This window comes from Crocodylus siamensis, chromosome 3, assembly GCF_052110815.1.
Source record: "Crocodylus siamensis isolate JL-2025a chromosome 3, ASM5211081v1, whole genome shotgun sequence".
NCBI classification, from domain to species: domain Eukaryota; kingdom Metazoa; phylum Chordata; order Crocodylia; family Crocodylidae; genus Crocodylus; species Crocodylus siamensis.
The window spans coordinates 28739664-28763541 of NC_143397.1; the positions used below are offsets into that span (position 1 = coordinate 28739664).

The window sequence follows — 23878 nt, forward strand, 5'->3', positions numbered from 1 at the left end:
AATCCATTGCATCAGCTGTACTATGAATGATCATATGTTGGCTTAAAACATTTTATTTTCAATTTTCTCTTTCTAGGCCATCATTTCAAAGCCCATAAAGCTGTTCTTGCAGCCTGCAGCCAGTTCTTCTATAAATTCTTCCAAGACTTCACTCAGGAACCTTTAGTAGAGATTGAAGGTAATCTGTTTTATACAAATCCAAATGTGTGTAGTTCTGTGTCCAAACAAGAACTAACTATAACATTAATGACACCTATTGATGCATAGGCATTGGTGGTACTAACCACCTTGCTTTATTCTTGTTCTCAGGCACCAACTGTCAACAAAAGATTTCTTTCAAATACAAAGTTTTAAGAACTTATTTTGAGCAGAGGCTGATTTTTTTCCCTCCCTTTCCCCCTGCTCCCCTCCTCCCCTAATGGCAATAGTTGTCTAGTGGAGATTCACTCCCTACAAACTTCTGTACATAGCTAATTCAGGCGAAGGGGTGATTACTTTCCTGATGTGTCACATTTTTCAGACATGAAGTTAATTGTATCATAACTTTATATTATGGGGTGCATAGTACCTATATTAGAGGGAATCTAGTGAGTGAGCTTTTATCCAAGTTCCAGTGTGTCCAGTAGTCGACTTTGTGAAGGCTTTGCAAACATTTCAAGAAGGTAGCTTGCAGGAGCCATCAACAGGACAAAAATCTAGATGACAGAAAAAGATTGGTAAGCAACAAAACTCTTACATCTGTCACATAAAAGTTAATATCTGAGTAAATTGTAAATGCAACTTGATGTTTTGCTTGTAAACAGGTGTAAGCAACATGGCATTTCGTCACTTAATTGAGTTCACCTACACAGCAAAACTCATGGTTCAGGGTGAAGAAGAAGCAAATGATGTTTGGAAAGCAGCTGAGTATCTACAGATGTTAGAAGCCATTAAAGCACTTGAACTTAGGTAAGCTTATAGTTTACTTATACTTCAGTGTTATCAGATGTGTAATAGCTGAGGAAGATTTGTGGCTGAAGCTGGCAGCCAGCTGTATTGTGCTGTTTTTTTCTTTAAGAATTTCTGTAGTGTCCTTTCAAAGTCTAGTATGAGGCCTTTAAGCCTTCTCCTGTGGGGAGGGAAGAGGAAAAGAAAGGGTAAAACTGAGCTCCAAACTTTGTGAGTTGGTATTTGGTGTCTGGAACATGGTTTATAAGCCCTGCTGAACCTGAACACCTGTGGAAAAAAGAATGCAACCCTGGAGAGCTTTTTCCTCTTCCGTGCTCTCTGGAGATCCTTTTTTTTCTTCGTGCTCTTTTAGGTTGAACAGGTGACACACTGATCTTTATTTGATCTTTCCACCAGTGTAAAAGTATAGACTCCTAAACTGTACTTTCTCCAATCTAGCATAGAATTACTTGCAAAAATTCAAGGTTAGAACTATGTCAGTATAAGTTACACTAGCATAGAGGTTATGCATATGCAGCAAACTATGGTAGCCATTTGCACAGTGCAGACAGGCTGTTACCAGCACCCCTGCCACTCCCACTGACTGTGCTACATTGACAAAAGCTGCTTGTCTGTGTACTCTAAATGCTGGTGTAACTTCAGTACAAACCTGAGGTAAATTACCCAGATGGTAATATGTGGTGTGTCCAGGCCCCTAGTTATTCCACACTTCCTACTCTGCTTCCTATGATGGGGAAATAATGTTGCTTCTAAACCCAACAATCATATCCCATTTTTCCATTCAGGCACTCATGCAGGCGAGTGTCTGCAGGCACTAGAAGAAAGATGAGGGAAAGCTGTTTCTTCCTTTCCATCTCTCCACAGTGGCCTCTTCACCAGATAACAAGTTATTTAACATTCAGCAGTGTGGAGAAGTTATTGACTACATTCTTCTCCTAGGGCACTTTTACACATGCAAGCACCGCAGCACTGAGCACTCTGAAAAGCACTGGTGCTGCATCGCTTGCAGTTATATAAGTAACAAAATGCGCATCAGTGCTGAGAAAATGGCAGTGGTGCACTTTTGAACTAAAACACAGAAAAGGTGTTTTAGTTCAAAAGTGAACCACCGCCATTTTCTGCACGCTGATGCACATTTTGCTGCTTATACAACTGCATGTGGCACAGTAGTTTGCATCAGCTCGCATGTGGAGCAGACTCATTTGTTATCAACTCTGCTCCAAAGTGGCGGATCTCTGGCACATCACAGGACAAAAAGGTATGTGTATAAATGCCCCTAATGCTTGTTTCTAAGTAGGTATTTAAAAGAAAAACTTAGTGGCCATATCCCCGCAAGCAGGAACGTGCAGTTTACAGCTCCTTGAAGCCTTTTGAGGTGCTGTGTGCACATGGTGTTCACGATTGTTTGCCATGCTGCATGTTTGCAGCGCAAATGGTATCTAAAATATGAACATGGCTGCAGCCTGTTGCCTGAGCCCAGAGCCTGGCCAGCCAGAGCCAAGCTTCAGCTGCCTGCCAGGCTCTGTATGCCTGGATTGCTGCTGTTGCTGCTGCAGCCCTGGGAGGCCCCCAGAACCCCAGATGAGTCTGCTGATGCCAGCTCAGGTGCTGGCCCCAGCCCCCGCCCCCACCCAACCTGGGGCAATTTGCTGTGTGCGCCAGCGCGCATGTGGTGCGCCTGAGAACAAACTAGCAGCAGCACAAATATGTGCCACTGATGGTTGTCCCTGGGGAAATGCACATTCACGCTTGTGGGGACATGCCCAGTGATGCTACAGATTAGGAGTTATGTTTTCAGCATCAATATTTAATTTGTTCTTCAGATTGGCAGTAGAGTTTAACATGTAATTTGTAATTTTCCTGATGTAGGAAGGGAGTGCAATGTAATGCTAACAGCAGGAGTAAGAACCAACTTTGGCCAGTTTTGTTCCTAGATAAAAACAGACAGCCACATGTAACAGTCTAGATTTAGAAACCTCTATTGCTGTTGTATCTTCACTAAAAACATAAATCCAGCATCACTATTTGCAGTTCACGACTTACAGTTCCATTGACTTGGAAGATGGAGAACACACTTTATTCAAAATCTCATGTACTAGTTGTAATGCTGCAATATTTGAGTTGCAAGGAAATTATAAATGTTTGCTTTAAAAAAAACACAAACGTATTATTTTTAGCAATATTTTCCTTGGTGTTAGATTTTTGAAGTGCTTTATTTGTTAGAAAAAATAAGCTTTGGCTAAATTTTTGCTTGACTGTCCACTTAATCTCTGTCCTAGTTTATCCATCTCTAATATGAAGTATTGAAGCAAAAATAATGTAACTATGGGCTAACAGTCCCTACTTTCAAATAGAAGGCACATGATTCACAGTGAGAGCTTCTTGGCTAGAGAACTCTTGTCAATCATGGATCCATAAAAGTGACTAATGTCTTTAATACTTTTATGTACAAGACAAAAAGCAGTCTAAAGGCCAAATTTAAGAGCTGGATTCTGTTCCTTATCTTGGTTTCTTGTTTGTAACCTGGGCTGTCAGGAACTAGAGGTGCAGCAAGGTTTTTCTTTTTGTCATCATTTGGCATCAAACTCTGGTTAAGGAACATCTTTGCGCACATCTCGTTTTTGGGTCAACCAGTCTTTCCAATCAGAAAAAATGGCTGTGGTGCATATGAGAGAACTTGAGTGTTCTGAGGGGTAGAGGAATAGGAGAACACTTGGCAGGAAAGGAAAAAAATAGATGATGATTTCTACTATGAAAGCTGTCTACATGTTGATTCTAGACATCTTCAGCTACATCTGTTTGTAGGTGATTTGATGCAGCATAATCCCACAGTGCAGAAATTCCAAAATTAAGTTGGGTTATAAACCCTGCAGACATTTGGTCACTCAGGATGGGCTTAGATTGAAAGTTGCTGGAATGTGGATGAGTCAAAGAACACTGAAGTGAGGTTGCAGTCCAAACAAGATCGGTGACTGCTTCCTTGCTTGAATGTACTTAAAACCAGTGGGGACCTCTAGACCGTCAACTCTGACCTCCTGTGTATGACAGACCATTAAGTTCTAAGCAGGTATCTCATGTCAAGAACTAGGACTATATTTTTGCTAAATGTTTTTTGAGGACTCAAAGTGCATACTACAGGTAGAAAATAGGAGAGTTCCAAGATGCCACCAAGGCTAGAGTTCTCTATAATGCAGGGAATCAAGAAGAGATAATGTTCCATGCTGCACATAAAGAAAAGTACAGTTCCATATGTCTTTCAGTCTAACCAGGGTGAAATATATTTCCAGTGCTAAAGCTGACTCTTGATGTTATCCTGGGCATATGAGCAACTTTCTTTGTGCCCTTGAAGATCACGGGAGACCATCTCTCTAGCTGCAGTCTCTGTTTCTTCCGAAGAAAAATGAAAAAAGTTCCAAAAGCCAAGTAACGTATCAGCAGTGTGAAAAGGATAGAGGCAACTGGCAGGAGACTTGGAGCATGACATTTGATTATAAGTCGTCATCTCAATGCAGAACTGCAGGCATTATGATCACCCAGAGTACAGCACAAGCAAAGGCCCTGGAAGGCAGAGGGTGATCAGGGGAACTTGGATCCCTCTCTGGGCCACACAAGCCAAAGGTGTTGTTTGTTTTGTTTTTCCCCTCCCAGCCATCCTTGTTCCCTCCCCACAAGCATCAAGTGCAATGTTTTACAGGGATCCTGAGTGTTTGTTTAGCCCAGTGAGAAACTAATTAGCCTGATGGCAACTCCTTCATTCTTTTGGGGGCCTGATACTAGATCATGCCTTCAGTCTATCTTGGGTAGAGTTGTTTAAAATGCCTTGGCAGCTTCAAGTAGAAGTGGTGTTCCAGACCTTCTGTCAGACTTGGTCCATTAACCCTGACATTCAGCAGCAGGAACTAGATCAGGGGTAAGCAACCCCTGGCACAGGTACCAAAGCATGGCACACAAAGGCATGTTGCTTGGCATGTGTGCCTCGGAGTGTGTGACAGGGAAGGAGCTGGGGCTGCACTGCCACAACAAGGATCAGGCCCCTCACAGCTACCCTGCTGTCCACCCCTGGCACACCAACATCTTACAAGTTGAGGTTGCAGGTGGTTTTGGCACTCTGCCAACCCCTGAACTATGCTAATTAATTTCTTAAATAGAATGTAATTAATATTGTGTGGTGCTTCTGAATACCTTTTTTAATACTGCTTGAATAAGTTAGTGTACATTCAGTACGTTGCAAAAAATTGTTATTGGGTTTAGATATTGACTGTTTACATACACCCACGTTACAGGAACAAAGAAAATTCATCACCACTAGACTCCAATCAAACACAAGGTAAAAATAAAACCAAAAAGAGGAAGATAGCTGAAACCTCCAATGTTATCACAGAAACGTTGCCATCAGCAGAATCAGAGCCTGTTGAAATTGAGGTGGAGATTGCTGAAGGGACAATTGAAGTGGAAGATGACAGCATTGAAACACTTGAGGAAGTGGCATCAGCAGAGCAGTCTATAAAATATATACAGACTACAGATACGTCAGATGAGTCTGCTTTGGCTCTTCTGGCAGATATCACCAGCAAGTATCGCCAAGGGGGGAGAGAATGCCACATCCAAGAAGAAGGTGACACTGCAACTGATCCCACATGCAAACAGGTAGAAGGTATTGAAATTGTGGAACTTCAGCTGTCTCACGTGAACAATTTATTCCACTGTGAGAAATGTAACCGTTCATTTAAATTGTTTTACCATTTTAAGGAACACATGAAAACTCACTCCACTGAGAGTTACAAGTGTGACATATGCAATAAAAGGTACCTACGAGAGAGTGCATTGAAACAGCACCTCACCTGTTACCACCTTGATGAAGGTGGTGCCAGCAAGAAGCCAAAACCTGGCAAAAAAATACATGTATGCCAGTACTGTGATAAACAGTTTGACCACTTTGGACACTTTAAAGAACACCTGCGGAAACACACAGGTAAAAACATTTCTGTATTTCAGGCATGTTCCTATTCCTTTGGTTTTGATTTGATTTTCTTTTGTGGGGGGGGGGGGGGGGGGGGCGGGACCATATGCCTGAAAAATGCTTCCTGTTATTACAAACTCTAAATCTGATTTTTACCTAGTAGTGAATGCAAATCTTAATGAATAACATTTATTCATGGAAATCTCCAATATCATTAGACATTTGTCAAAAAACAAGACTTCTAAAGACTTCTGCGCGCATCCCCTGGGAAGACATGAGGCGCATGTGCCCCTCAGATTTGTGCACAGGGCAGAGGTGGACTGCTGCTGCAAGCTGGGCTATTTGCCCCAGTGCGTTTGTCCTGAGTGCCATGCACTGGCTGTGCCACATCCCCTGCCTGCTGGCAGGAGGCACAGCCTGGTGTTGCACGGTTCCTAGGGCAACGGCAGCAGGGCACAGAGCCCAGCACACAGCAGCAACCTATCTCCACCCCACATACAAACCTGGGGGTGCATGCATCAGCGGGAGCCCCTCCCCCCACGCACATACACCGTGGATGAGCTGCAGTGGTGTCCCATAACCCCACCTGGCCCCAGGGTCCCATTCACCTACCTCTGCCCCACTCCGTCCCCCACTGTGGGGGGCCTCAATCTGCCCTTCACACTCTTCCCCCCGCCCCCACACACTTACCTGCTGGGTGGTGTGTCTGTGTGTCTGCATGTCTACCCCTCACTCCCAAGCCACAGACCCCCCCAACCCTGCTGCTGTCCCTCACTCCTGACTCACAGTATCACATGTCCTGCCAGGGTATGTAGAACACCCCCTCCCAAGCATAAAAAGTACCTGCATAATTTTGCATAACTTAGTTTTCCTGTGCATAACTAAGTTTTTAGCCATGTGATTAAAATTGTGGTTAGTTGTGACTAATTTTTTTTAATCGCACAACTAATTGTGATCAAACAGTTTAATTGGTTGACAGCACTAGATTTTTTTATTTTATTTTTAAAATTAGACCACTGTTTTTTCCTATTTTTGCTGAGATCCTTGTGAATCTCTACCACATTACTTGTGATCTCACTATAAAAAGTTTCTCATTTGTGGTATCGGACATTACATAATTCCTTAATCTTGTGACTGTCATTTAGAAGGGCCTTGCTCCTCCAAATGCACAGTCATATATACTGCTCCCCTGCACCCTTCCGTCACGCTTCCTCTGCTGCCTGCCCTAGTGAGTAGAGGTATTGTAGGATTTAGGCAGGCCCATTTAAAAGTGGGAATGTGATCCATTGTGACTAGGGACCTACCAAAATTGCGGTTTCACGAATTCTGAGAAATCCAGCGTTGCCTGTGAAATCTGCAAGGTAAAAAAAAAACAAAACTTACAGAAAAGAAAATGCTGGCTTCTCAGAGGGAGCTGCCCTTTCGAAGGGCTGTGGGCAAGATGGCAGCTGCCCCACTCCCTCCACACCCCTGCTTCTGGCTGTGAGGGCTGCCTGTCATGTGGCCCCACCCCTCTCCACCAATCAGGAGGGGGGGCCTGCATGATGGACAGCCCTCCCAGCCAGTCAGCAGCAAGGAGTTGGGGGGAGGGGCAGGGGAGCAGCCATCTAGGCCACAGCCAATCAGTGGAGGGGGGAGGGGGCTGCCATGCTCTGCCTACAAAATGGCTACCCAGGCTCACATTCTGCCCACAAAATTGGGAGCCAGTCCCTGCAAATTAGGTAGGTCCCTAATTATGAGTAGGGTGACCATAAGGAAATCCAGGATACCCAAGACACTTTCCCCACCTTCCCCTGCAAGTCAGCGGCGCTGCTGCAGGCACAGGCTGGCAGCCACAGGCGTAGGTGCCTTCTATCAGGGAGGCGGAGCTGCCTGGCGCACCGTACCACTTCACCTCCTCTCTGGGCTATACCTCAGACCCCTGCAATGCCAGGATTCTCATTTTAATTTTCACCAACCAGCCAAGGCCACCCTTCAAAATCTGGGACTGTCCCAGCCAAACCAGGATGTACAGTCACCCTAATTATAACCAAGCTACGTTTAAGTAACCCTACAGAAAATGTGCATGATGACTTTAAGGAAAATAGCTTATACTGGATTGGCAAAATAACAGATTACACCAGAGCTGGTGTTTATTTGACAGTGGGCTATTTTAGGGCAAAACAAAACAAGTTTGTGTCACTATGTTGAAGGCATTCTAGATGTACTTATTTTCCATATCCTGTTTGAATTTCTTGACACTGTATAAATATTACGGCAAAAACAAAATTTGGCTTTCAAAGAGACAAACAAAGTAAATAGTTAAAAAGTAGCTTAAAGCTTTAAGTTAAACTTGCTGGTAGGTCTGATATCACTGGGAGACTTTCACTGACCCTCAGTAGGCCCTTAGGACCACACTTAATATTTGGCAAACTCTGTAGCAAATAGTATAAAAATGGAATTGCAAAATGAAAGTCTGGCATGTTGGGCATTAATAGAATTGTTAATTAGCAATGCCAGGCTAACAGCATGTTTGATATAGTGACAGATTGATTTCAGTATCTGCCAAGGAAAATTAACAAAATTCTCACTAATATCAGTAAGTACATCCTCCATGCAACTTGGTAATGAAAAGGCTTTTCCTGACTCACCCAGCTCTCTTCTGTCTGAGCTTCTTGAATGTGCTGTGTACAACTAAACTGCACTCTCTTTGGATTCGTATATCAATCCCAAAAAAACTAATTTGCAAAATAGTTATGGCAATGTCAACCAGGCAAGATGCATTCTCTTTATCGCATTACTTCACATTTAGAGGGGAAATAACAATATCTTGATTGCACATCATGAGTTAGTTTCAGTAAGATACAATTTTGAAAATATGAACTATATATAGTGCAGTTAGTGATTTGATCAGTCTCAAAGTATCATATTTACTTGATTATAAGATGTGTTATTTTTTCCCAATCAGCATGGGGTGAAAAAAAGATCCCCATCTTACATTTCAATACAAGGAAATCTCATTAAATACTTTATCTGCCATTAAACTGTTGCCCAAAGCAGCATGTCCTCAGTAATGGAAGCTGGCTATGAAGTTGATTAAGTACAGTCAATACAGAGCATGACTATCAAATACATGGCCCATATGGGCAAACATACTGATGGGAGCCACCACTTTTTTGTTTCAAGGGCCAAATCGGTTCCGAATTCTGTTCGGCAAAACCAAATAGTCAAGTTCTAAGACTCCGACTGAGCAGAGCTCAGTCATTCAAGTCTGTGTGGCTCTACCACTAACCAAGTATCCTCCTTCCCAGACTTGTTAGTCTGGGGCTTCAGGTACTCTCCAGATCTGTAGCAGATATCCTACGTGCAAGCCCAGGGACCCTGGGGCTTAGATGCCCCGAATCTCACTTGCTCTTAGCCAAAAGGCCAGGGAGCAAGCTAGAAGAAAAGCAAGAAAGCAGTCCCCAATTACCACAAAATTATGTGGTTGAGTCTCCTCTGTTTAGGGAAACTCACAGGGGTCAGCATGCCCAGAGTGCAAGAAACAGGCTTCAACCTAGCAAAACCATCCAAGTGATCGTAGTATTTTTAAAACTGCCAGGTTTATTTGCTTTTGGGGTGTTTTGGTTTGGTTTTTTTGGGGGGGGGGGGCGGGGGGTAGTAATTTTGTTTGTCAGGCCAAATTAGCCAAATTAGTTCCAAATTCTTTCAACTGAGCAGAACTCAATCGTTCAAGTCTGTGTGTGACACTCCCACTGGCAAGTATCCTCCCTCCCAGACTTCAGCCTGAGGCTTCAGATACTCCCAAACCCTATGTGCAGGCCCCATGTCTAGAGGCCTTGGAGTTCAGAGGCTCCCAAGTCTCACTTGCCCTTAGCTAAAAGGCCAAAGGAGGAAGCTAGGGAGAAATCTCTCTTCTCCATAAAAATATAATGTTTAGCCAAGATCCTCCCATTGGGAGACTATAAGAGATTCTTGGGGGGGGGTCTACCCACAGTGCATTGGACAGGTCTCTACCCTTAAGGACACAGTGCAATTCAAAGTGATCTTGGCCCACAAGAGGCTGCTATTTATTTGCAAGCGCTCTTGATCAGAGACAAAAGGATTTATGGTATCTTTGAATAAGGCATGGTAGTGCCCATTAAGTGCAGTCCCCTTCATAATTAATTCCTTTGTAAGTCCTAATGAGCCACTACATTGACTGCATTGTGTTTTTCTCCATTCCCACAGATGAGCTGTGCCTTTCTTTCCCACTACCAATGATTCCTATTTCTTCATCAGCCTTAAATGTCTGGCAAACATCATCAAATGGGGCCCTTATGCCAAGAACCCCTTGTTCCAGTCATGAGTTGGGGCTAATTAGCACATGGATCTTTTGTTAGGGGGTATCTGAATACATACACATACTGAGTAGTTCTGAGCCATGGGGTCACCACGGCCTGAAATGCTGTTGACTGTTGGGGCCCAGCCCAATGAACCATGTGGTAAATTATAAGCTTTTTGGCTTTTGATTAATATTATGCAGAGGAAATACTATGATCACCAGGTCTCTTGAGGGCTAAAAATGTGGCTTTCCCCGGGGCTTGACCCTGGCACTTCTGGCCTGCTGATCCCTGTGAGTTTCCTCAAATACAAGAGACTTGACTACACAATTTTGTGGTAATGGCCTTTTTGCTTTCCTTCTGACTTGCTCCCTGGCCTTTTGGCTAAGAGCAACTGAGGTTGCGGGTATCTGAATCCCAGGTTTTCTGGGCCCTGGACTTGCATGTAGGATGTCTGCTACAGAGTTAGGGAGTTCCTGAAGCCCCAGGCTGATGAGTCTGGGAAGGAGGATACTTGGCTGTTGGTAGAGCCATACAGACTTGAATGATTGAGTTCTACTCAGTCAAAACTTGGAGCTTGACTATTGGGTTTTGCCCAGTAGAATTTGGAACTGATTTGGCCCTTGAAACAAACCAACTGCGCATAGTTTGTACTATATATAAGTAGGTACAAAAACATTGCTTAAAAGTATAATTATGGAGTACCTATGCTAAAACTTGCTGCAGTTTAAAAAACGACACCAAGTCAGAATTTTTTTTACACTTTGAGTTCTTATTCAAAATCTCTGGGTTTATCTCTGGGTAATCAAGTTTGCAAGCGTGCATAGCAATATGACTTGGTTATGTTATTTACCAAAGCTAATTGAAGCAGATACTTGTGAAGCCATTGGGAGGTGAACTATCTCCTATTCACTAGATTAATCACAGATATTTGGAGGATATCTTTGCCATGCTATATTAGGAGGACATCAAATGACCATTGCAGTCATATGTTGTTATTTTCAGACTTCCTTCACTTTATTCTAGATTTCTTCTCATCTTTGATTTCTTCTCTCTCTTATGGCCTGGCAAGCCTGCTGCCATGATAGGTTTTCCCCTCTGCCATACCATTTCCTCACTAGATCTCAAATTAGTGGAGAGGCTGTACTCAAAGTTCTGGAATCCTCTGCTCAAAATGTTTCTTTTTGTTCCTACTGTCCCTCCCTCCTTGCATTTATCTTGATACCTTCTCCTTGCCCAGATCTACTCCACCTCCAACAATCCTCTATTCATTTACCTTTCTCTAAAAGTGCAGAGTTTCAGGAGGTTAAGGGCTTGACTCCATGTACACAAACTTGCGGGGAGACAATAGAGCTGATGGGTAGGTAATCAGGTCTGTTATATCTCATCTTCATACACTGCTGTTAACAAGGATGCTATCTCTCGAGAGACAAATCTACGGTTTGAGAACTGAAACTGAGCATCGCAGAGATGATTAATAGATTCTTCAAGACTAAGCACAGAGTCCTATTGGATAGAATGGTTTTCTTTAATCTTTACCAATCTATAGAGCAGCCTCTGGGAACCCCATAAGATTGGGCCCCTAATATAGTCTATGGCCTATTGTGACCTATTTATAAAATTTTTCTAAAAAGGCTACATGAATATGTGATCTCAAAAAGTATATAATTAGAAGTTATAATCCCTATTCTAGAATGATATCTTTGAGCTTTAATATAGCTTAAATTAAGACTATCTTTTTATATAGTTTTTTTTTTTTTAAAGAAGTATCTTAACAAAAATAAAAATACAATTAAATAAAAAAAATCCAATTTAAATAAAAAATCTGGGGTTGGTTTTTTTGTTTTTTGGAGTTTGGGGTTTGTTTGTTTTTTTAATCATTGATTTTTATCCTGCATTCAAGGATTTCAGCTAAAAGATAGTGTGTGTGCCCATTTATTGAGTGGCAGTTTGTTTTGTGCTCTCTTATAAATGAGGAGCCCGGTGGAATCAGGATGAAGCTAAAGTGTGGATACTGATCTGTGGTGCCTAGAGCTTTCCCTTTGTATGTTCTCTACATTGCTCCAATGAAGCCCAGAATTGTTGACTAACAGGGTTTGTGGTATCTAGCTGTCAGGAGTTAACTGGTTCTGGAGTTAACTGCTTTGCTTTTGCTTGGTTTAATATCCTGGCATCCACTGTCAGAACAACCTAGAGGATACTGAGAATTTCCTATCTTCCTGTATGGGTGATTTTTTTTTTTTTTCTTCCTCTCATGCATCCAGCTCTTTCCCCCCCTATGGTCTCCCTTATTTTTTTTCTTTTATTCTTTTTTCTTTTCCTTTTCTATTCCCAGCAGCATCCTTGTGTGACTGTCCTGTCAGTGGATCCTGGGATTTGGTTTATATCAAGGCTGTCTAACTGGGAGTCCACAAGTTCCTTAAGCCTCCTATTCCACTGCCATGTTGAGGGGGAGGATCTGGGAGGGGCTGTGCACCATCAGTGCTACCTGATCAGCGAGCAGCCGAGGAGGGGGAACTCCTGGAGGCCCACCCCCACAGCTTATGGTGTGTGCATTGTCCAGCATACACACTGCAGTTGGACAGCCCTAGTTTATATATTGATCTTATTATTTCAGAAGTCCATCCACTCAAACATTTAAAGACAGTTGATGATTTTTACGTGTCAGTTTTAGACATTCAAGCACTTAAGAAAATATTTTTTTTCTTCAGAAGCAGAAATAAAATTTGTTTCCAGTCTCAGCTGAGTGCTTAAAAAAGCTATCAGTGTTTTGGGGCATCCATTTCAGTCTTAGCCATCATAACTGTAGATGTTGTGATTCATATAAATATCTCATCCTTTGTAAATAACCTGATTCAATTATATTGCACTGTCAGTGGGTTTCATGGGTAAATTATTAATTGAGTGTCAGAAAATATATCCTTGTTTTCACTTGCAATTATACTCTTTAATTTTGTTGCAGGTAACTTTATTTTTGTAAGATGAAAGAAGTAAATAGTAGTGCCTATTTTTATCACTGAATGGCTGTTTTTACTTAACTGTATTCTAGCTCTTACTTTTCTCCTTTTTATGGTAAATAACAGGTGCTTTTTGAATTTGTCATACTGTGGAAGGTTTTTTGTGAAGCATTTTGTCGACTTGTTGCTCTGTTAAGTCTGGTGTATGTGATTTGAAATGAAGTTACCAAACTTAATAAAATATTAAGTCGCTTTGTCCTGGAAGAGTTTTACCAATTTTAGGAGAATTATTACTGATTTCTGTTAACTCTGAAACAAATGTGACTTTCACAGTTTCTGTTGAATAACAAACACACACTTCATTGAAGTGGACATAAGTAATGCAAAGCTGTTTGCAATTTTTCAGTTTCAGTCCTTGCTTTAGTTTTTCATTTTAACAAGTTATAATACTGTTTGGATGAAACCAAAGCCTTACCAAAAAAGGGTTCCTTATGAAGTTATATAACTTCCACATGCAAGTAATGATTCCATTAAAAACAGCTAGCTAGCAATTGCATCATTTTTCCCCCATAGCCTATAGTTGGTGTGAATATCAGCAGCCACTGCTTCCTTTGCTTCTTTTGGTTTAAATTAAATTAAACAACCCTTTTATTAGTATAATCTTACTTTCTCTTACACATTCAAAAGATTATTTCCAAATCCTTAAACTGCCAGTAATATACATGTATATTATATTAATATATCGGATAGTGGGAAGAACTGCCTGAGTCTGAGGGTGGCCAAGCACGGGAACAGGCTACCTAGAGAAACTGGAGTCTTCATCCCTGGAAATCTTTAAAGAGCAGTTTGGACAAACGCATGCTTTCAGTGGTTTAGTCAGGGATGCTCCTGCCTTGAGCAGGGTGCTGGACTAGATAACCTTGTGAGGTCCCTTCCAGCCCGACTTTCCTATGATCCCGTAATTTTATATAATAAAAAGCTAAAACAATTTATTCTTTCTATATGTCTATAAATTCCTGCTTCTTTCTCAATAGGTGAAAAACCGTTTGAATGTCCAAACTGTCATGAACGTTTTGCTAGAAATAGCACACTCAAATGTCACTTGACCGCCTGTCAGTCTGGAGCTGGAGCTAAAAAGGGAAGAAAGAAACTGTATGAATGCCAGGTATGTAATAAGAAGAGGCAGGTGGAGAGTCTGAGGATGCTCACCACTAGTGGCTCAAGAGCACTAAAGTGGGAATCTTGGTTCTCCTCAGCCCTAAAGCAGTGTTCTGTCGTGGACAAAAGACTGTTACTCTCTTTTCTGCCTGTTCTTTTCCTCAAGCCTGACTGGTTTTTCCCCCATACTCTCCAGCCTGTTACTGTCTCAGTCCTGTGTATTCTGCATTCTTGGCTCCATGCCTTATTCCTAGTCCTTGCTCGCTCCCTCCTTGTCTTCTCCACAGGATTCTCAGCCCAATGTCAGTCTCCTTGCCCAGCCAGTACCAGTTGAAGGAGTAAAATATGGTCATTTGTAATGTAGAGATGGTGTATACGCAGCCTAAATAGCACTAGGAGCTGTGAGAGGCTTAATTGCTCTTGAGGTGGATGGAATCTTTCAAGATTTTCACATTTAAAATCAAAGGCTTTACTGAGCATTTGAAAACAACAGTGGCTTTATAACTTAGCCAGATGGAGATGTTTTTTCACAGGCACTTCTCACAACTGCTACCACCTTCCAAACGTCCAGTCTCTGTTCAAAAGCATGGGAATACAAGGAAAAGGTCATCACATTTTTTATTTTTTTTTATTTTTTTTAATATAGCCAACATAACAATGTATTTTTTTTTCTCGAGGTCTGTTCTTAGAAATGGCTAAACTACTCTAACTGAAATTTACAAAAAAAAAAAGACACCTGGCATGAGGAATTAAAGTCTAAACTGTCAAATCTGCCAAAGTTGTAAGGAGCTAAAAGTATGGGCATTCATTTGTTGTTTTTTATGGTTTGGTGGCAAATGTTGGGCAAGCTTCAAATTGGCAGTGCCACCAGAACCTTATCTTAATTTTAGGAAAAAGGCATAATGCTTTCTTCAGTAGTTTGGCAACTTTACTGCGTAACTTTTGAACTGGTAGAGGAAAAGGGATGGCCAGAGCTCTCTGATCTGATTTTCCTCAGGAGCAAAGTGGAATACAATATATGAATTGCACATTTAAAATATTCTTCATTTTCATAAAAAATGAAGAACCAATGTATAAGTGCCAAGGGTATATCACTATCTTCATGGTAGGCACAGGCCAGAATTTAAGTGGCATATTCAACTTCTGAAATAATCTACTTGTAATAATTCCAGATTTCTCTTGCCAGATTTGTATTAATCCATAACTTTTTAAAATCCTTCTAAAAAGAAATTACAGCCTAATAATCTAACCTCTGATCCAGAATATGCAATGTACTTTTCTTTGTCAGTTTTTTATTAGCATTGCTTAACATATTGCATCTGTTATTTCAGGTATGTAACAGTGTGTTTAACAGCTGGGATCAATTTAAAGATCACTTGGTAATACACACAGGGGAAAAACCCAACCATTGTACCTTCTGTGATTTGTGGTTTATGCAAGGCAGTGAACTGAGACGTCATCTCAAAGACATTCATGACATTTCAGAGCGAATAGTGGCTGAGGAGATTCTCCCAGTGGAAGCTGTGGAAACTGAACCAGTGACTTCAATGACTATTATAGAACAAGTAGAGCAAGTTCATGTGCTACCCGTAATTCAGGTACAAGTGGACCCTGCACAAGTAACTGTGGAACAGGTGCATCCTGATCTTATACAGGACAATCGGGTAAAAGGTACACACATGGATGACCTACAAGAGCAGGTACAGATCAGTTACTTAGAAGTGGAACATATTCAGACTGACCACGGTGCTGAAGTACATGTAGAGGAGCTTCATGTTGAACATGTAAATCAGATAAAAATGCAGGAGGTACAGGCAGAACTTGTAGAGGAAGCCGATCCAGAACAAATAGAGACTGAAAACTTGAATCAGAGGGACCTGGAGGAAAGTGGACCTGGTCGAGTAGGTGAGATGGAAACAAATACAGACGATCATGACCAAGCTGAAGATTTAAAAACTCAACAAATAGTGGACACATCAGATGAAAAAGTGGATGCTGAAAACTAATGACTGGACCATGCATTTTTAGGAATGAAATACCAAATTATTTTGTTAACTTTTGCATTGAGTTTTGCACCATCAGTGGTCAGCTTTCCAATACTGCTGCCCTTAGGAAACCAGAGAAGTGGACCAAAGTTAGAATATTTCATATATAAGTCTCGTCTTGTTACTGCAGAAAGGATTTTCCCTTTTCTTGTAATAGCATGGAGCAAAAATTGTTCCAGCAATGGGCAGCTTTATGGGAAGCTTAATAACTGGTGGAATACCATGCCCTGATGTATGTAGTTGTCACTGACTTTTTTTTTTTTTTTTTGCAGAAGCAAGCTCTTCTTAATATATTTTGTGTGTATGTGTGTGTCTGTGTGTGTGTGTGGCAGTAAAAACAAAAAAAAGTAGAATCTGTGCATTCTAATGTATGTGTGGATATTTAAGAACAGTTGGTTTACACATCTAGAAAAAGCTCAGATCAGTTTGTCATCCAGAAACAATGCCTTACAGTAGCAGCAATCCTCACTTTACTTTCTTCTTAATTGAGCAGCCTTTTTTCAGGCTAGAAATTTTGAAGTTCTAGACTGAGGAGAAGTGTTGGCACTATTGAGTTCTTGAAGCGCAAAAATTCTTGTGCCTTTTTAAAACTGACTAATTAAACTTCCACAAAGCTCCTAGAGGGGTTAAGAAGCTAATGCAGTAAAAAGCAATGTAGATAATGTTATAGTGCTTTATATTTTTGCTTCACCTTGTCAGCTATATTTTTTTTCATGCAATTTAAATGGGAATGGAGGAAGAAATGGCTTCCACGTTGTGAGAGTCCTGAAGAGGACTACTTAATATAGGAAAAATTCAGCCAAATCTGTTAAATATGAGCTGAATTAAAATCCTCTTTTCACCAGATGTTTTTAAAAGCTTCGTTTTATGAATACATTTAAAAACACATGGATAGAAACCATGTCTGTAAGATATATCAGGTTCCTGGCTTGCTTTTTTTTCTTTTTTTTTTTTTAATGAAACTTGCTCTGACATGACCCAAAAATCTTGTGCTAAAAATTAAAGCCATAGGTATGAGTGCTAAACTGTGCATTTAAAAGTAGGACTGTAAATATTTTAATCAGTATTATTAGACAATAAAACAGTACCAACCACAAAAGAAACTTTGGCATTATTTGCTTCATCCAATAAATTAGGAAATAATTGTCTTCAGTTTTAGCACTTGTTATCTATATACAAATGGTAAGAAAGTTTATTTAGCTGTAATGTTGTAAAGTATTCCCTCTTCTTCTAGTGTAATAATTATAGGCCAGATTCTTATCTCATTAATGAAAATGAACTTTTTCCAGATTTGCTTTGATAGAATAATTAGCTCCATATATGGAACTTAAGTGTTTGAATTTCTTTTCAAGAATGCTAAGGATTTTCATTTTCCACAGATTTTTTTAGCAAAATGCAGGGGTGTTCACCACTTCTCATTAACAGGAATATTTATTCTCATAACTGAGGAAGGAAACATTTTATGCAATTAAATTCTTACAAAATCTTAAGATCTGCAGGACTGCTTACACTGATTTGATTATTTTGTTTATGCTCCTGAAAGTACGGTATTACTCTTCCTCTTGAATCCAGGTGCTTAATCTAGTCTCATTCTAAATGATTCTTATCTTCCATCATTTCCCTTAAGAGACTATTCCACTATAAATATGGATGTACATTAAGCTCTCCAGCAACTTGAGAAATAGATTGCATTGTTTCTGTTTATGCTGTTGTTTACATTAAAAAATCAATGCGTTTTGTAAGTATAGGGCCTATTTCTGTTCTTGGCCTATCCCTGTTCACGACAGAGTAGAAATTGGTCCACTGTGTGTGTTTGATTCCTTTGTTGGGTTTCTGTCAATTCACCATGCTCAGTTTCACTAATTTCAGTTAAAGTAAGTAATTAGAAAACCAATGTGAATATTTAACATTTAAATACATAAGCAAAAGTGATAACTTCTTTTAGTCACTTACAGGATTTCTTCAGATGTGCTTCAGGAGTTGCATGTTTTTAGTAACAACCAGAAAAAAGCCAGTAAAAAGCAGATGAGAGTACCTGAAAGGGTAGAGATTTGTTGGGATTTGGGGTTTTTTTTATGATTAAGTGCACATGACCACATGTAACATTTCACACACTGTTCCTGTAAAAGCAGCAAAATGTAAGCAGTTGCCCATTACTGCAAATTTAAACTACTCGTTTTTAAGTAACAAAGCCAAAATAAATTCAGGCTAATCACTAGTCTAGTGCAGGGGGGGTCAAACATTTAGCCTGCAGAGGTGCTGCCACAGTCTCCTTTGGTGTCTCTGCTGGTCCTGCCAGCACCTGCGGTCCCTCCACTGCCACCATTGCAGCCACCCCATTGTCCAGGCAGGAACCAGCCTACAAGTAGCCCCACAGTCCAGATCTGGCATGGGGTGAATTTGATACCTGTAGTCTAGTGTACATTAAAAAGGCATGAAGTATTCACCAGTTTAATTTGAGGGAAGGGTATGGGGAGGGCTTACTCATACACTAAAAGCAACAAGCAGTTCAGAAGTAAAGGCTACTTGATTAATAGCGTACATCTCCCCCATAGCAGAAGTTTTACATAGCTAACACCTAAGACAGTGGTGATTCATGGGGGTGCGATTGGCCACAGGGGGCCCCCTGTCGGTGACATTGGCCATGGGGGCCCACCTCCAGTTGCTGACTGGTCTAACGTGGCATCAGCTGCCCATGACCTAAGGGCAATTTACTAATCTGAAAAAACAGAAGACCAATATCTCTTGATGTGTGAAAATTACGCATGGATGGTATCAGGTCTCCAAGCTGTCATCCCAGTGCCCCTGCCATTAGTCATGTATACATCATTTTTTTTACTCCTGCTCCCTGGACATGTAGGAAGCCAATCCTGTTCCACTTATTAGGCACCTAAGTGATGCTGTTCCACCTTGATCAGCACCTACTTTTGTAAGAAGCATCTTCTTGGTCTTGTGGTAAAGTCTCAAAAGCGGTGATCAGGAAGAAGATCCATCCACCTTTTGTTATAATTGTTTAAGGGACTTGGCATAATCCCATTCCATGCTGCTCAAATCACCTACATGCTTACATGCCATGAGTGCTTCTGCTGTGGCCTCGAGCTCTTCATTTAGAACTACCTGCCCCAAGGATTGAATAAAAGCCCAATGAGAGGTTTTTTTTAAAAAAAAAAAAAAAAAGACTGTTAAACCTCATCTTTTAGATTAGGGTGGGCAATTATTTTGGGTGGAGGGCTGCTTACCGAGTTTTGGCAATCCATCAAGGGCTGCATGGGTATCCCTGCTGCTTGACAGGTGCCCTGCCCCCCCCAGTTACCATCTTGTGACCAGAAGTCCTGCCCCCTAACACCTGACCTTTGCCTTCAGAAGTCCATCCCTTTGTCCCCCCAGAAGTACTCCTTTCAGCAAGGGGGTTTGCCATCTCATAACTAGAAAATTACCAAATTATATTCTAAAAATCAAACGTACTACAACATTTATTAATTTGATTTAAAAAAATACTTTTGTCCTGATTTACATGCATTTGTATAGTGCCCATAGAGGCTCATACTAGCTTAAAATGAAGACTTACTCTTGTATATTGTGGCTGGGTATGTAGGGTGTAGGAGAGTGGATGTATGTGTTGGGTTTGTGGGGGGGTTGTGGGGGTTGGATAGGTGGGGGAGCATGTGGGTGGGTATGGGGTTTGTGGGAGGTTGTGAGTGCGTGGTGGGGAGGGTGACTGGGGAGGGTTGTGGCATATGTGGGGGGGGAGGGTTTGCCTACAGCCTCCCGCACCCAACCCCTGGCAGGCAGAGCCCCTATCATCACTTCTTCAAGCCCAGGCTCTGCGTTCCTGCCACTTCTGGGCCTGCAGGCACCGCTCAGTGCTACTGCTCAGTGCTGCTTGTCCCCCCCCACCATCTGCCACTGCTGCCTTTCTCCTGCCACTTCCCCATCGCCCCGCACTCCCCGCTCTGGCACCACTTCCCAGCTGCTCCTGCGGTCCTGGCATTGCAGCCATGCACCATGTGCTGCTGAAGCAGCTGGCCAGCTGGTGGGCAGGCAAGTGGGGGGTGGGGGAAGGGAGCAGGGCAATGGCTGTGGAAGGTGGGGGGAAGGGCTAGCGAGTGGACGCACAGAGCACGGCGACAGCTGGGTGGGAGTGCAGGGCTGGTGCATCAGGATGAGCTCCAGCAGGGCCTGGTGCTGGGTGGCAGGAGCGCAAGGCCCAGGCTGGCAGGGGCTCTATGGAGCTGGGCTGGGCTGCGCCAGCAAGAAGATGGGAGAAAACAGCCTGGCTCCATAGAGCTCCTGCCAGCCTGGACCCTGCACTCCTGCTGTCCTGTGCTCCCACCCAGCTGTTGCTGCACGCGCTCGCTGTCCCTTTCCTCCACCTGCTGCAGCCATTTCCCCCCTGCCCCCTGTCCACCCACTGGCCAGGCAGCCAGTCCAGTGTCAAGTGGTTCCTAGCTGCAGCACTGGGACTGCAGAAGCTGAGCTGGCCCAGCCCTGAGGACTGGGGCAATTGTCTGCCTCCCTCCCCCCATCCTTATCTGTATTTCCATCTGGTGCAAGGAGGCAGGAACAGCCCCAAGCCAAAAGCTCCTGCTAGGCAGAGACTTCCAGCTGGGGAGGGGGTGGAGTGGGACAGGGCTGGCCCAGCCTGACCCGGCTGCTGCAGCTGTTTAGTCCTGCTGCTGATTTTCCCTAGCTTCTACTGCCCCTGGCTCCTGTCATCTTGGTGAATATTAATTTTCTAAAAATTTTAGGTGCTCTGCAGGCCAGATAGAAGGGCCTAGCAGCCCAGATGCAGCTTGCGGGCCATATTTTGCTCGCCCCTAGCTTAGAGGCCGTGTATTCAGTAGACTACAGATCTGATCCAAAATAGCAGTGTGGGACAATATTTTTGGAACACATTCAACACATTAGCTCCACATGCTCAGTGAGTCCTGCTCCAATCCCCTTCCCATGTCTGATTTGCTTCTTTGCTCTCTGTTTTTTGTCCCTACCCTATCTACTGCTATGCTGCCTGTCCCCTCTCTGATCTGCTGAATGTCTTTGCCATTTGTGACATGCATGCTTCTGATTGGCCACCGCAGCAAATATAGCAACAATTTGCACACTATTGAGAAACAGAGGATAATGGGACACATTTGCCAAGCAAAGAAACCATTTTTTAACTCAGCTTAAAAAGAGAACATTGATTTTTTTTTCTTGTTCCCCTTTCAAACTTTACACAGATAAGGAAGTGTTTGTTCATAAAAATAAAGGATCCTGTCATTGAATCCTGTGCTATGAAACACAAGATTTGAAGGGCATTCAGGCATACCCTAAATGTCTAGCTTGATTTTTTTCAAACTCTAAAAACATGAAGTTGTTTTTGTGATGTTTTAGGTTTTTAACAAAAGCAGCTGGAGGCAAAGAACCCAAACATACCATTAGTATTTTAGGACACCCTGTTTACACCCCTATGGCTCATCAGCAGCGTGGGGCTATGAAATTCAAGGTTTCGGATTGCTGTACCTCAGCTGAGAGAGCCCCGCAATAGAATGTCACCGTCTGCGTGCGCTAACCACTAGAGGGAGATGAACCACAGTTTTATACTGAGTTTCACAGCTATTTGCTGCTAGCAGGATGGTGCTGAAACTTAATTCTATTCCAAGCTTTTTAGGGGAGTGTTCTCTAGTGGTTACAGACTCTTCTGCATGTTTCCCTGAGGATCAGGCCTTCCTTTGCTAGCCTTGGCTCTTTGCTCCATCCCTTTCTGCATCAGCACTCCCAAGCTGCGCTGCTCCTCCTGTCCCCAGATTTAATCGGACTGTTTCTTCCCTGCTCAGGGGTGTAAGACATAGTCTGCTTTCAATGCTTGTGCCCAGTACCAAGAAAGGCCCTGGCTCTTGGGAGTACTAATTGCAGAATGCATCTTTTTTGGTTCTACATCCCAGGACTGGGTTGTGCCCACTAGAAATAGAATAGGGTATTTAACTGCTTAACCCTAACAAGATCCTGAGGATGTGCGAGATTAATTTTTTTGGAGGTTCACACCACAATAAAAAAAAAATAGGGTTAGAAAGAAGAGAACCTAGGGGGACATCTAATTCAATCCCCTTCTAATAGCAAGATCATGTCTGTCTAAACCATGATGGCCATTTTTCATTGTGTCATTTTCTAGACTTCTAATTTTTGTTATTCTGCTTTGGACTCTCTCCAGATTATCTATATCTCACTCAGCATTGTGTCCCAAACTGGGCACAATATCCCAGGTAAGTCTTCACCAGTACTGAACAGAGTGGAAGAATTAGTTCCTCTGATTTTGTAAGTGCCAATATGTTTCTTTTTTTGCAATAGTACTATGCTGTACTCAGTTTGTGATCCGCTATACCCACCAGATCTTTTTTTTTCTCTCCAGTATTGCAGTCTAGGACATCACTCGGCATTTTTGTATTTGTGCAATTGACTGCTTTTACTAAAAGTAGTAACCTGCACTTTGAGTAAACAGGATGAAATTCGAAGTGCCTGCAACTCCATTCAGCCAGGTGTCCTCTGTATATTTATTGAGTGCATTCAATTATGTCATCTAGGTCATTAATGAAGACACTGAAAAGCACAGATCTGTGGGAAACTCCATTCAGTATCTTCCCCCAAAGTTGATATTGAATGATGAATCATGATTATCCAGTTAGTTTTACACTAACTTTATGGTAGTTTCATGTTTCATTTTTTATTAGTTTACTTATGATATTGTCATAAAAGACAGCATCAAAAGCCACTCTAAAGTAGAGGTATATTGCATTCACCCTGTATCCACAAGGTCTGTTGTCTTGCCATAGAAAGAAAATAGACTGGCCGGTCCTGATTTGTTTTTAACAAATCCACACTGGTTTGTCACTTACCTCCTTATCCTCCAAACTGGGAGTATCCTCCCAAATACTGGATGCATCTACACGTGCTGTTAGCATGGAGCACTACAGGGATTCTAAGACTGAAGTTTAAAAAAAGGAATCAAATTTCAGCCTTCTCTGCATTTTCCTTCTCCATTCAGTAAGGGAGTGGGCTTATATTGATCTTCTAATCAATGCTTTTATAGAATGCTTTATTTCATAGATTTCATAGACATCAGGGCTGGAAGGGACCTCAGGAGATCATCGAGTCCAGCCCCCTGCCCAAAGGGCAGGAAGTCAGCTGGGGTCATAGGATCCCAGCAAGATAAGCATCCAATTTACTCTTGAAGGTGTTCAATGTAGGTGCTTGAACCACCTCCGCTGGCAGACTGTTCCAGACCTTGGGGGCTCGGACAGTTAAGAAATTCTTCCTTATGTCCAGCCTGAAACGGTCTTGCAGGAGTTTGTGACCATTCGACCTCGTCATCCTTTTGCTACCTTTCGAATGTATCTTGTGCTGTTTCTTTAAGAGCCTGGACATGCTCCAGGGAATAAATCCTGCCTACTCTCACCTACTGGTACCTGCCAATTGCAGAAGAGATGTCTTGGAGCAACCCTGAACACGTAACTCAGCACTGCTCTGGCTCTC

The 23878-nt window shown here is 42.2% G+C and overlaps 1 protein-coding gene across 5 annotated transcripts in view; it reads left to right on the plus strand.

The window, feature by feature from the left end:
- ZBTB35 (zinc finger and BTB domain containing 35) overlaps window positions 1-17859 on the plus strand; it is a 29471-nt gene extending 11612 nt beyond the window's left edge. For 4 of the 5 annotated variants that reach the window (XM_090038016.1, XM_090038020.1, XM_090038018.1 and 1 more), the window contains exons 3-7: window positions 77-178; window positions 804-948; window positions 5232-5920; window positions 14201-14331; window positions 15656-17859. In XM_090038016.1, the coding sequence (XP_089894142.1) occupies window positions 77-178; window positions 804-948; window positions 5232-5920; window positions 14201-14331; window positions 15656-16330 (1742 nt within the window). In that variant the 3' untranslated portion in view covers window positions 16331-17859. The remainder of the gene's footprint in view (window positions 1-76; window positions 179-803; window positions 949-5231; window positions 5921-14200; window positions 14332-15655) is intronic. The other variant, XM_090038017.1, reaches the window with a different exon arrangement.
- Window positions 17860-23878: the final 6019 nt, after the last annotated feature.